The following is a 12,854-nucleotide window of genomic DNA, read 5'->3' as shown; positions in this document are numbered from 1 at the left end:
GAGTCATTCTAGTTTCCGTCCTGGACCTTCTTTTACCTCCCTCAGAAAGTGTGGTTTAGATCAGGTTTTCTAATCAATCTTGCTTTAAAAGGAATTTTACACCAAAAATATGATGATATCACAGTCCTGGAGGACACGTTCCTTCCCTGCCTTGCTGTGGAAATGATGTAACATCAAAGTTGTTGCATGACAGAAAAACCTTATGAACTCTCTTGCCCAAACTCTCTCCTTAGAAATTAACATGCAATAAGCTTTGTTTTATTCCTCCTAACTTAAGACAATGATGGAAACCTATAATATGCAGCCCTATAATTAGCACAGTTTAGAGATCTATAGGCAAATTCAATTTTAAAGATAACTACTTATCTTTGGGAAACAGAAAGCCCACTGCTCTTCCACTTCATACGCAGTTTTGACCTCTCGCCAGGGGATCCTGCTGAAGAACTTTTCCCTTTCCCGCATACTTTTCCTTTTCTCCTATTTTCTGTAAAATCATGAAAGCTCTCCCATTGGCCAGAAATCTCAGCACCTTCCACATGCTGATAATTCTCCTCCTGTGCTGGTTCTTTAAAAAAAATATATCCCTAATAAAAGGAGACATGGTTTGTCACTCATAGTGCTACATGAATAATGGATATCAAAACAGTAAGTTATAAGCACAATTCTAGGAGTCTGTGCTTAAAAATTTTATGCATTAAACATAGAATTAGATTCTAATCACAAAATTATATTGTCTTTAAAAGAACAAAACATTAATTTGGAAAGAGTAGCGGTTATCATGTGCAAATTGAAGTTTTTTAAGTAAATCAAGTTGACAAATTTGGAAGTTCCAGAACATTCTTGAATATTTGGTGTTGTTTGATTTCTAATATGTCAAAAATCTGCGACACAAGCACTTTCATAGAACCTAAGTCCAAATGAGTTTTAAGATTTAGAAATGCAAAGTCAGCCATTCTGCTTTCAATGGATCATTTACATAAAAACTATTTCCCTGCCTAAAGGATTTACAAAAAATTCCTGCAAAAAAAAGTAATGAACATAAAGCTGAAAATAGGCTATCATAAACTGCTAGACTTCAGTTCCAAGTAATTTAATTTGATATAGTTTCACATTAATATAAACACATTCCATTTAATTTTTTTCATCTTCTGTCTCTCAGGACAAAACACTGTTGAACAAGTCACACACACGAATGGAGCTGAGTGACACCTACCAATCCTTCAGCTGTCAGTGTCTAGTACCATGGCTGATCAATAACACACAGAACAGAAAGGACTGTTGTCAACTCTTATTCTCTACTGGAACCCATTCAATTTTTACAGGAAAGCCAACATACGATGGTTACTTATTATTATTATTATTGTTATTGCAGCTGTCAGTGCCAGATAGGTGAAGACATTCCCTTGTGTGCCTGATTCACAGCAGTTTTAAGGAGACTGTCACAGCAGGGTCTGTTTTCAACTGGTCCCTGATGAGAATCGGCTGTTGAAGCCTTGCCAACTCAAGTGTCTAATACCAAACTAACTCATGCTAATGCTCTCATTCTGAAAATGTACTCTAGACAAGACAATTTAGCACATGATAAACTAGATAAATCACAGGGGAATTGGTGCTGTAGCTTGATCAGTTAAGCATACTTTTAAAAGTATGTTTGCTACAGCACTACACGCCAACACAGCAATTCTCAATGTTAGCTTAAACAAGGCTAGGCAGATTATAAAAGTTAATTGGTTTTGCAATATATGTGTATGTAATGAGCTTTTTGAAGCTCTCCTCTCCTCAGAGCATAAATCAAAACTATTTCCACTCATTTTACTTCATTTAGGTAAACTTGGAAATACAGCTTTTCTCTGCACTTCGTAGTTCTAGAGCAGAGAAGATTTTCCCTCAGGTACAAAGGCTCTGCAGCTCTACAGTATTAACTTGTTTAAATTCAAGTTGTAGAAAGCAGAATGTACTGAATTAGTGCTTCAGCAAGGCAAGATGATATGAAATTCCTAAACCATTTAAAAGGTATAACATATATTCTTCTGCATAAACCTATGCAGCCAGGGAATAATGATTTAAATGAAAATTGAAGGAAAATAGGATAAATCCTGTTTATTTGCTCTTATTTAATAAGTGTAACTTATTAAGTGTAACTTTGAAAATTACAATATATTCATAAGGGCAGAAAACTAGTAAATAAAGGCATGTTACTATCAATAATAACAACATTATTCTATATTTACATTTAGGATTAGATCTGAAAAAATGGTAAGATGTTACCATATTTTACCTTTCATGATCATCAAATGAAACCAAATTACTGAAAATAAATAAACCAATGTCTAAAAACATTCATATGTTGTCCTATTTATGAAGTGCAAACCAATACATTAAAAAAATACTTGCCTATGAGATAAATAAAAAAATGTGGAACATAATACCCTTTCAAACAGAACAACTCACAAATCTAATTGCAATACTGTTAACATAAGCTACTGTATTCATGTGTATGACTTGGAGTGCTCTGTTCTTTCAAAACTGTCAAATATCTGTATCTCAAAAAAATAAATATCAGCCCTACATCCCAGAAAATCAGAACTAAAGGATAAGGAAATTTTGCTGTTAGTTACTTCTTTCTTGCAATAATTAAAATTGTACATAAATAACCACAATGAAACTCTTGACAGATTTTGTCTTGTAAGAAATTTTACCACCAAGTTATCTGTTAAAACCACACTAGAAATCTAAAAAAACCACAACAGTTTTATCAGGGACAATGAAACAAATAAAACTGTATTGGTACTGTGTGATTCTAGCTAGTATAGAGCTCTAAGTTAAAAGCCAAATCATTTACATTTTACAGTGTTTGAAGCAAGACAAAGTGTGTAAGCTGGATACTTAACTCTCAGCTCTGATATTTAAACCAGGCAGTTCTCATAAAAAAAGTTGGGCAATTATTTATGTTTGGTTTACAAAAAATGAAAATAAAAATCTAAGGGGTTTTCATCACAGAAAAATATTGTAATAAAAAGCTGGGCTTTTCCATACAGATATCCCATTTTCCTGCTTTAACGTTTCCACTGCTCCATAAAGAACAAGACCAGAAGACAGACAAAACATTTTGTGCAAAATTAGAAGCCAACCTCACATGTTAGATCAAACCCCAACAAAAAGTATGACAGAACAACACATGAAATGGTGTACTACTTGCTACTTACAAAATACACATATTTTTTAGAAACTGTAACAAATAGCAATTTTAAAAAGGAATCCAGTCTTTAAAATTTTTCATTTAATCATAGATTTATCTTTGATTAATGTTCAGCCAGGTTTACAATGTAATTGTTACCAATGTACATTTGCACAAAGAAGTACACCAAATATCAATAAATACATACCTGTTTAGGCATATTTTCTACAAATCTAGGTGATCTCTCCCTTAAAAATGTGACTATGTCTTCATATAGATCACTTTTTCTTTCATAGTCAATATCTTTACCCTTTAGCTGACCCTTAAAAAAAGAATACATTTAAAATTGTTAATAGTTATGCCTTACACAGGTAATTTAATCTGCATCATAAAATAGTGCAAAAGAGCACCAAGGTCATGTTGTAATGTATCAGATAAAGAAGTCTCAAACTCAGCAGAGCTGATCAAACTTCAAAAATGCTTCATAAAGATGCATGGATCATCTCCATGGACCCCAACAGATCATCAACATCTTACACAGGATTTTGCAGGCAATAACCATCAGTTAATTGTACCCTGTGTAGTTCCACTGAAAAGAATTTATGGCTTATGGCAAACAATCAAGTAAATAAGAGCTTGCCGTGCAGTATGGCAGATGTCTAAAAGGCACAGAAAATAATGTGAGCTGAGCTTTATGATCTTCATCTATTAAAAATGTGCCAAGTCAAAATTTCCCTGGATTTTTCAACTCTTAGGAAATCAAATTATGGAGTTTTGCCTGATGGACACCAGTCTCTCCTCAAAATGAATGTAACAGCTCTGGTCACCACTTAACACATAAAAGGGTCTAAACAAATGCATCCAAGAGGAAGAAGGTAGCCAAAATGAGAAGGAGAAAAGACAGAAGTAATTTCTAAAAGGCATCTGCTGAAAGAAGAAGGAACTGCTTATCATTTATAAAAAAGACCAAAGCAAGCTCTGCTAGCCCCACGTAATAATACTGCACCTCGGATCAAGAGCAATAAGGCACTAGAGAGGCACCGAGTCCCACAGTACGTTTAAATAGGAAAAATGTGAAGAACTGTTATCTAAAGACTAATCAAACACTGCTATCAAAGAGTGCAGAATACACCCCTAGTATAAGACTTACAGAAAAACCACTTAAAACAGATGGGAAAACTAGCATACATTCATGACAGTGGCTTTTCCTTCTGTACCAAAACACTCTCCAGGTCTTACAGTCCTAATACAACTACCCTAAACACGACTGAGCTTTAATTCTTGCACATCAAAATATTCATTACTCAATGGTATCCTTTATTATTACTTACTCCATTTAAAAACACTCCCGCTGTGCTGCAAGTAATACACAAAGGATCAGTGTCATGTGGTTTGATGACTAAATAGCAAATTTCTCCATGTACTTGTCTCCAGGGAGGAGCTCGGCATCCATTAGAGAATATGTAATCTGCAATCAATTAGCATGAGTGTTTGTATCCAGTCTAAAAACATTTTAATAGTTATGCTTGATGATTAATATTACACGTATGCAAATCAAATTCCAAAAACAATACTTTGCTTTTAAGAATTCATACTGTTAAGTATTAATCATCCAAAACTCTGTGACCTATGGCCCAATCCAACCAATTCCTATAACTGTGCTGAGCTCTATTCAGGATCAAGGACTCATTTCTCTTCCTCTACTTCCATTGAAAATATTGATGTAATTAGGAGATTACTTCTGTATGTAAAGGCTGAGGAACACCACTGTATATTGGAAAATACTTTTTATTTGACATTATAACTTTAAGGCAGAAATAAACACTTCAAATGTATAATTGAAATTAATTCAGAAAACTTCACACAGAATTCAGGTACTTTAATAAAGGTCTATGTAAATGTGAGTGACGATCAGATTTGTACCTGATGTATATTCCAGTGATTCCAGTACAGTATCTTCTCCTCGCCCACAGAAATTCTTGAGAAGATTCACTTCATTATTTACAGTAGCTGGATTTAGTCTTTCATGTCTGCAATTAATAGAAAATGGTCCAATATATACTCATCTAAAAGGATGCACTCAGAGAATTGAAGAGAATATTACACAATTTTTTTTTTTCTTTTACATTATCTTAATAGAAGCAACAAAAATACGAAAATGGGTTATCTTCCACCTTCATAATTTCATCTATAGGTTAGGAAAATTTTAGTTCCATACCTAATGCAAAGTCCTTGTAACTATGAAACCGACCCAATACAATTACAGCTCCCTGAAGAAGTAAATTGTTCCTTGAAAATATTTAACTGTGACTTTGTTGTTCATACAAATGACTTATTTGCTAACAAAATGCAAAACATATGCAATAAAACCCCCACACTTGTGGGTACACACTTGCATACCCACACCTATAGAAAAAACCTCAGAAAAAAATGTTTCATTAACTTAGTGAACAGTGAAAGTTATTTCAATAAATTTCTTTGTCACACCAAAAACACATGTTGTGGGTTGAAACCAATCTGATTTCACAATAAAACAAAAAAATGTGCTGGCTAAGATGCTTAGCTTCTATTTGAAATGCACTTACTGTGAAATCTGTTTCAAAGAACTATTAAGCAGTTGCAAATCCAGCTGATGAAGAAGAAGAATGATTTTCATTTTCAATTCTGTTTCAAGACCAGATTCTTTTTTCACTTTGTCAAATAAATGCAAGATGGACGTGTCTTCTCCTTCAACAGCCCCATATTCAGGGCCAAGAATTTTCACTATAGGATCTCTGTTAGCTGTAAACATGAAACAGAATTATGTCATGTGCTGCTTTGCTTAAAATGATCAGGTAAGACAACTTTTAGTTCAATTGCTCTATGATTTTGAGGCTATTAATTTACAATAAAAAGTTTATAATGTGCACAGCTATTCATCAAACATTACTGTGTGATGTATTCTTTCATATCAATCTACAATAATTTAAATGTACTAAGACTATGAAAACATTAACAACGAAAAGATTTTTTTCTTAACAAACAAAAAGTTTATTTCAAAACTCTGCTTTTCAAAGCAAAGATTAAGATTCATGCAACCAAGGGGTGAATATTAAATAGTTCCCTTTATCAACAGCCCCCTTATCCAAAAATATATCTGGCTGAATTCCAAAGCAGGAAATCAATGAGCTTAACTCATGGAAAATTGATCATTTTGGAAATAGGATTTAGTGTTAAGAACATCTTTAACCTTTTCTAGCAGCATTCCCAACGGCCCCATTACTTCCCCAGCTATGCCAGCTGTTCTTCTTGGTAAACAGTGACATAACTGCATATCAATGTGTTTTACAAAACCGTTTTGCTCTGTTCCTGCAAATGAAGTCCCAAGCCTCTGTGAATGGCTCCACATGATACACTGTCCATATTATTCTTTCCTAATATTCATGGTTGATCAGTGACAGGACCCGTGATTAGATGGCTCTTAAACTTGATCCAACATGAGCATTTATATTTTACCAAGGCAGATGCAATTTCTACTAATATTTTCAAAGAATATCACTGATTTCTTCTACCTCCAAGCAGGGGAAGGATACTCAGTTTAGCATGTCAAGATCCTTGTCAGTTTGAAAATCTAGGACTTGAGGATGACACTCCTCCTGGAAGTACTCATACCCGTATTGTTAAGCCACTGATGGAAGGAATTCGGAAGTGCTCACGGTGAACCTTGTACAGGTAAGAATGCCTTAAGCATATTATTTTTCCTTTGGCTATCTTTAAAGGATGCAACACTTTGAAGAAGTATTAAACTATATACATAGGAAAACCTGTTATTAATCTCAAATAAAACATTCTTTTTTTCTTCCAAAACTTAAGCCTATTGTCTGTTGCAATATCTGGGATATTACTCAGTATACATGAATTTGTATATAAGATTCAACAGTTTTATTTTAACTTTATTCCAAATTTCTGGGTTATTAATTTCTGTGTAAATAAAAGAAAAAATAGTAACTCCATTACATTCTGGGATCAGCACTTTCAGCCACCTTCATGAATCAACACCTCATATACTTAAAATGAAGGCATACCTTCCTTTCTGGACATTTCATAAACATGAATCGAAGAAGACATATACTTCTTAAGAAAGAGAAGAGGTGAAAAAAACAAAGAAAGAAAACCTTCAAGGCATGCCTGTGCTTCCTTTAACTTTTTTTCCATAGCAATTCGTAGCAAATGGGACAGCTGGTCAAAACTGCGAACTCTGAGAGTCGATGCTGAGAGGATAAGCAAGGGTTGGCCATCTTCATGTTTGGCTTCAGACTGAACAGTTGCTTCACTAGAAAAATTAAATTATATCTTTTTCAAATAAGAACTTCAATAGAAAAGACTCTTGAATGTTATTCAAGCATTACATGGCAACGCATTACAATTTCTTTAAACTCTGTTTCAGAAAACTTGCAAGGTAAACCAATTTTTTCACAGCACATCAGCAGGTAGATAGGCCCAAAGGAGACTGTGGCTCCATGGGAAGCCCACACTGCAGCAGGCTCCTGGAAGGATCCATGGACATAGAGAGAAAGGAGACCACGCTGGAGCAGGTTTGCTGGCAGGACTTGGGATCCTGAGGGACACCCACACTGGAGCAGGATGTTCCTGATGGACTTCACACTGCAGATGGGACAACTAGAGCAGGTTGTGAAGACCTTCAGCCTTTGGGAAGCACTCACATTGAGAAGTTTGTAAAGGACTGTCTGGTGGGAGGGACCCCATGATGGAACAGAAGAGTGTGAGGAGGAAGAAATGACAGAGAAAAACATTAAATGAACTGACTTCAACCTTCATTGCCTGTCCCCTTGTGCCACTTGGAGTAAGGAAGTACAGAAAATCAGGAATAAAGTTGAGCTTGGGAAGAGGTAGGTGTGGGAGGAAGGTAGAAGGTTTTAAGATTTATTTTATTTCTCATTATCCTACTCTGATAGAGTAGATTAAATTAATTTCGGTGACTTGAGTTGGTTTGCTGATGACAGTAACTGGACAGGGAGTGATCTGTCCCCGTCCTAATCTCAACCCATGGGCCTTTCATTGTATTTTTTCCCCAATCCACTGTAGGAGGAGCAGTTTACTGGACTCCTGGCAACTAACCAAGGTCAACCCACCAAAAATGAGGTCAATATTTCTCCAAAGTTCACCATATGAATTTGAAAACATTGCAATTCAGACTTACTTGATCACATAACCCTCCCCAAATGCTGAAGAATCCAACTGCGTTTTCCACTCCAGGGGCTCTCTGAAGACATAGGCTGCTTCCTGAGGATGCTTTGTGCTGAAGTCCTCTGCAAACTTAATGATTTGATTCAGAAGGGATTCGTTCAAAGGGGTGGTTTCCAGCGTGCCAGCTCCAGAGCCGGCAGCAGTCCACTGAGCCGCTCTCGCCAATGTCACTCCCATGGTCTCGGCCAGTGTCACCGGAGCCCACCTGGGACATGAGACCCTGTCACAGAGTAACAAAACCGGGCTCTCAAATGGTTGAATACCCCGTGGCTGCCATGATTTGAAACAAACCTATCTAGGAACGATTCGATTATTTTAATTCATTTAAATCCCTGAAGAGGGGAAGGGGGACTTGATGGAAGATAACTAGTAAATTTTAAAGAAACGGGGCAATCAGGTGCAAACACTGATTATTTAATCTTAATTCTCGCTATTAGAAATTCTGGCAGCCGGGACCAGAAGGTCTCTGTTGAGGCTGCAGCTAAAGGATGCTCTGTTAAATCCCCAGGGTACGGCCCTCACGGCCCTCCGGCGCTTTCCCCGAATGGCGGACGGGGTCAGCCCCGCCGCCCAGCCCGGGGAGGCCTCGGCCGTGAGGGGAGCGCGGGCAGGGTCGGGGTGGGAGCGGGAGGGAGCCGGGAGCCGAGGGCCCGGAGCAGGGACCCAGCGCAGCCCGGGGGTCACACGCAGCCCGCCCGACATTCGCCCTCACCTCGGCCCGGGCCCGCCGCGCCGCGCCCCGCCATGGCCGGCGGCGTTGCCGTGGGGACGGGCCCCGTTACCGGGACAGCGGCAGCGCCCGGCCCGGCCGCCTTTCCCCGCGGGGAGCGACATTTGAACCGCAAAGCAGGCTGTGTGCTTTCGGTGTAGAGTTAAATAATGCAGTAACTAGAGTCACCTTGCAGCAGAGGTTAAAGGAAAACCACCGAACGGTTTTTAGCGTGAATTTTGGCCGGTACGGCTTAAACCTTCCCCTGGCTGTTGGCGGTTACAGGAAAACAGCTTTAATTAGTAAAGGTTAAGATTGGCCACTTTCAGTTCTTGAGCCAGTGTGATCGTGCTTGAATAGCTTATTGTTAAAGGAAATTTATAATTTGTGTTTCTTGAAGGAAGTGAAGGAAATAGGTATGGGCAGTGCTAGTGAATAAAATCCTTTCACATACTGAGGACAGCACGGCACTGTACACGCACAAATAGCCCCAAACACAGAGTGCAAATCTACACTGTTCCCCAAATTCTATTATCAATCCATATGTTGTTGAATGAGCCATCGCTATGGATAAATTTTTGTTGCAAAGTTCCTACTGAACTCACCATGCATTGTCTCATCTTTCGTACAGCTGAGCCAAGAAGAATGATATTCTCTGACTTCCCACTTGAAAATTACCTCTCCAGTTCTGTTATTTGTTTTCATCAAAATCGCTATCAGATGATAAAAATTGGACGTAAATCTGACTTAGGAAGGGCTGGTTATCTGCTGTACACTGACTGAAGCTCTGGCCAGCACTCCACAATGTATGTCCATATGAAGGCTCAGGAAAATAAATAATCCTTTTGAGGAGAGTCCAGCAGAAGAATCCAGCTTCCAACACCACAGAGACAACATAGCCAAGAGTTATTTTACCAAAATAACTGAGAAATCAGCCGGGTAAGAAACTTATAATAACAAGGAAGGTCGTCGAATGTATGCCAGGTGTATCTCAAAGAGTAACAGTATGGGATTAATACACCTTTTTTCATGGAGATAATTGTCCATATGTATTTATTTACTGAAACTTTCAAGCAGTAACTATGTATACAGTAACTGTATACATGCAGTTTGCACAGTAGTAGTACAAGAATAGCAATGGCTTTTCTTGTTTTACTTGTTTAACTTAAAGAAGATAGAAAATTGCTAATTTTATTAGGTGAAACTGAAGGAGAATTTTTTAGTTAATAGCCTGGTTAAAGACTTAATGCAATTTCTTTTCTGTATGGAATGCTATGTATGAATGCATTACCAGAAGGGATTAACTCTCTTCGTTTTACTGAAGTAATGACTCTTTAAAAATTGATTTTGAGGGCAGAAGGTGCAAGAAACAAAATGTGAAAGGGAATAAAAGTATCCCTGCCATGGGTGGTGGGGAGTGAAGACAGTGAGTTTTCACACAGAGCTAGCTGAGTATTTTAAGCAAGAAGTCGGTGGAGTAAGAAATAGAATTCCTAAATGAGATCACTCTCTTCCACTGAACTACAAGAAGAAAAGATATTTCAATGGCAGAGATAAATGGGATGGTGTGCCCTCAAAGGCTGTGCATCTCCGCTGTCCATAAAAGGAACTTTGGTAACTAGCTCGGGTTTAGTTACCACTGGAGCTTTCTGCAGGAACAGGTAAGTCACAAAATGAAAAAGCAGAACAGATTCTGCAAGCCAGCAGTGACAAATGCTACTGGGATCTGGTGGCAGAAGCAATGCCTATGGATACTCAAGAATCAGAGGTTTCCCACTTTTTTTCTTTGTGGCTGGCGATTGCAGAGTTTGTAGTGTCGCAGTTCTCCTAGGAAGACTGCTCTACCTCTTCTGAAACCTAGAAACCATCTGATTTAATTTATAACCTCAATTTGTAAGACTAGTTTTTTGTACATTATTTTCTTATACAAATGTTGGTTCTTCATTTTATTTTCAACAGTGACTTTTTCCTCCACACATTTTCCACCCTTTTTCTGAATTAGAATATTTTCTCCTAGGTTTAACTTTGTTTGGCTAAACAGCTTCAGTTCCTCTAGACTCAGACTGCAAGTTCTTAATTTCTTTTACCGTCTTAGTATCTCTTATTGCCCTGTGTTCCAGCCTGAGCTTTTTTAATAGAATAGATTCAACACTGTTTCTAAAGATCTTTTCACCAAGTTCAATTACAACAGCATTAAAAGTCTTCATCTCTTTTGGAAGCTCCTTCACTACTACATTCTAGGATTACATTTGGTTTTCACATTTGGGGATTGTTGTCACCTTGTAATTGAATAAATCAACCAATTTTTAATCCATTACTTTTATATTCAGGTGATGAGTTTGCAGTTTTCTGCAAGATTTGAGCATATAATATTGCAGTTTGCCCTCATAAAATCAAATTCCACTTTTAAAGAAAAGAAATATTTATAGCATGTAGTCTCTATATTTTGGTCCCCATCCTCTTCCTCTTTTACAAAGTAGATTTCTAATCTAATATTAAATATGAAACATATTTCAAAGAGAGTTGTGGTCTTGAAAATAATTAGTTGATATGAACAATTTCTGTTCCTGCTTGTAGTCTCTGTGCTCTGTAGTATTTTGCATATTTTCAGACATATATCAGCTGTAGCAAGTTGTTACGTCAGTTACTGCGCTGGCATTTGAGCTCTGGGTTATTCACTTGGTTACATCCAGGCATATCTTGCTGGATGACAAGGAATCTTGCCTTCTTACATCAGCTATCACTGAAAAATAAATACTTAAGTACTCCCTCATTTACCTAGCACAAGAGTATAAATGGATATCTTGGAAGAAATTTTTGCTGAAAGCTAAAATGTTAAGTAATCGCTTAAAGAAATATGAAAGTACTCTCTTGGTGCCCCAAAATCAGTGTGCAAAACATTCCAGGCAATAAAGCTGCAATGTGTTCTCAAAAACAGCTCACTCAGGAACTGCATCCACCCAGAGATGGCATTTGCACCATGTTTGGCTAATTCTGTAAACTAGTAGTAGTACATTTGTGTAGGAGTGATTTTTTTTCTCTGTTATTTTTACATTTTGAACGTAAAAGACATTTTATAAAACAGTAGGTGAGATGTTTGCCAGTAATAAAAGATGAGATCATTTCTTACTGGCACAAAGAAATGGGGAATATGAAGAATTTGTTAACATGGAGAATAAGGCAATTGGAAATTTTTTTTACAATCTAAAAGTTGCAGCCAGAATGTGCAAGCAATTTTTCATGTGTATTTTTCCTCACATTCTTGTAGAGAAGGGTGTAAATTATTACTGTTGAAGCAGATCAGTAACACCCATTGTAAAAAAAAATTGTAGAGGCTTATGTAAAATAAAAAGGTTAATCATAGCAGCTATTCCTTCTGTTAAACACCAGTTTAGCTGATCAGCTTCATGGTCAGTTTGTCAGACAAAAAAAATCAGCAGAAAACAATATAATATTAATCAATTTATTTTTATTGTTCATGCCTTTCTTGCAAAATTTACATATTTTTTGCATTCACAAAACAAATTCAAGTCCTACTGTTTTGATTTAATAATGCTTTTATTTCATTTCTGTATCAGTACAAAGACACCATTTAGGTGCCTGGAGTACTTAACAAACGTTTTTATGCATCTTAATCTCTGGTAATCTATTGTTGTTTGTTGTTTTGTTTTGGGGTTTTTTGTGTGTTTGGGTTTGTTTTTTTTTTAATTGGGGGGTAGT

The 12,854-nt window shown here is 37.0% G+C and overlaps 1 protein-coding gene across 1 annotated transcript in view; it reads right to left on the bottom strand.

The window, feature by feature from the left end:
* Positions 1 to 9,171, bottom strand: part of ODAD2 (outer dynein arm docking complex subunit 2) — a 71,893-nt gene extending 62,722 nt beyond the window's left edge. The window contains exons 1-8 of the mRNA XM_033080265.2: positions 9,138 to 9,171; positions 8,379 to 8,645; positions 7,333 to 7,490; positions 5,764 to 5,959; positions 5,102 to 5,208; positions 4,510 to 4,646; positions 3,387 to 3,500; positions 367 to 584 (exon numbers count right to left, since the gene is read on the bottom strand). Coding sequence (XP_032936156.1) covers positions 367 to 584; positions 3,387 to 3,500; positions 4,510 to 4,646; positions 5,102 to 5,208; positions 5,764 to 5,959; positions 7,333 to 7,490; positions 8,379 to 8,602 — 1,154 coding nt within the window. The 5' untranslated portion in view covers positions 8,603 to 8,645; positions 9,138 to 9,171. The remainder of the gene's footprint in view (positions 1 to 366; positions 585 to 3,386; positions 3,501 to 4,509; positions 4,647 to 5,101; positions 5,209 to 5,763; positions 5,960 to 7,332; positions 7,491 to 8,378; positions 8,646 to 9,137) is intronic.
* Positions 9,172 to 12,854: the final 3,683 nt, after the last annotated feature.

Source organism: Catharus ustulatus, chromosome 1, assembly GCF_009819885.2.
Source record: "Catharus ustulatus isolate bCatUst1 chromosome 1, bCatUst1.pri.v2, whole genome shotgun sequence".
NCBI classification, from domain to species: domain Eukaryota; kingdom Metazoa; phylum Chordata; class Aves; order Passeriformes; family Turdidae; genus Catharus; species Catharus ustulatus.
The sequence above is the reverse complement of the archived record's forward strand: the minus strand, read 5'-3'. Positions and strand labels throughout refer to the sequence as shown.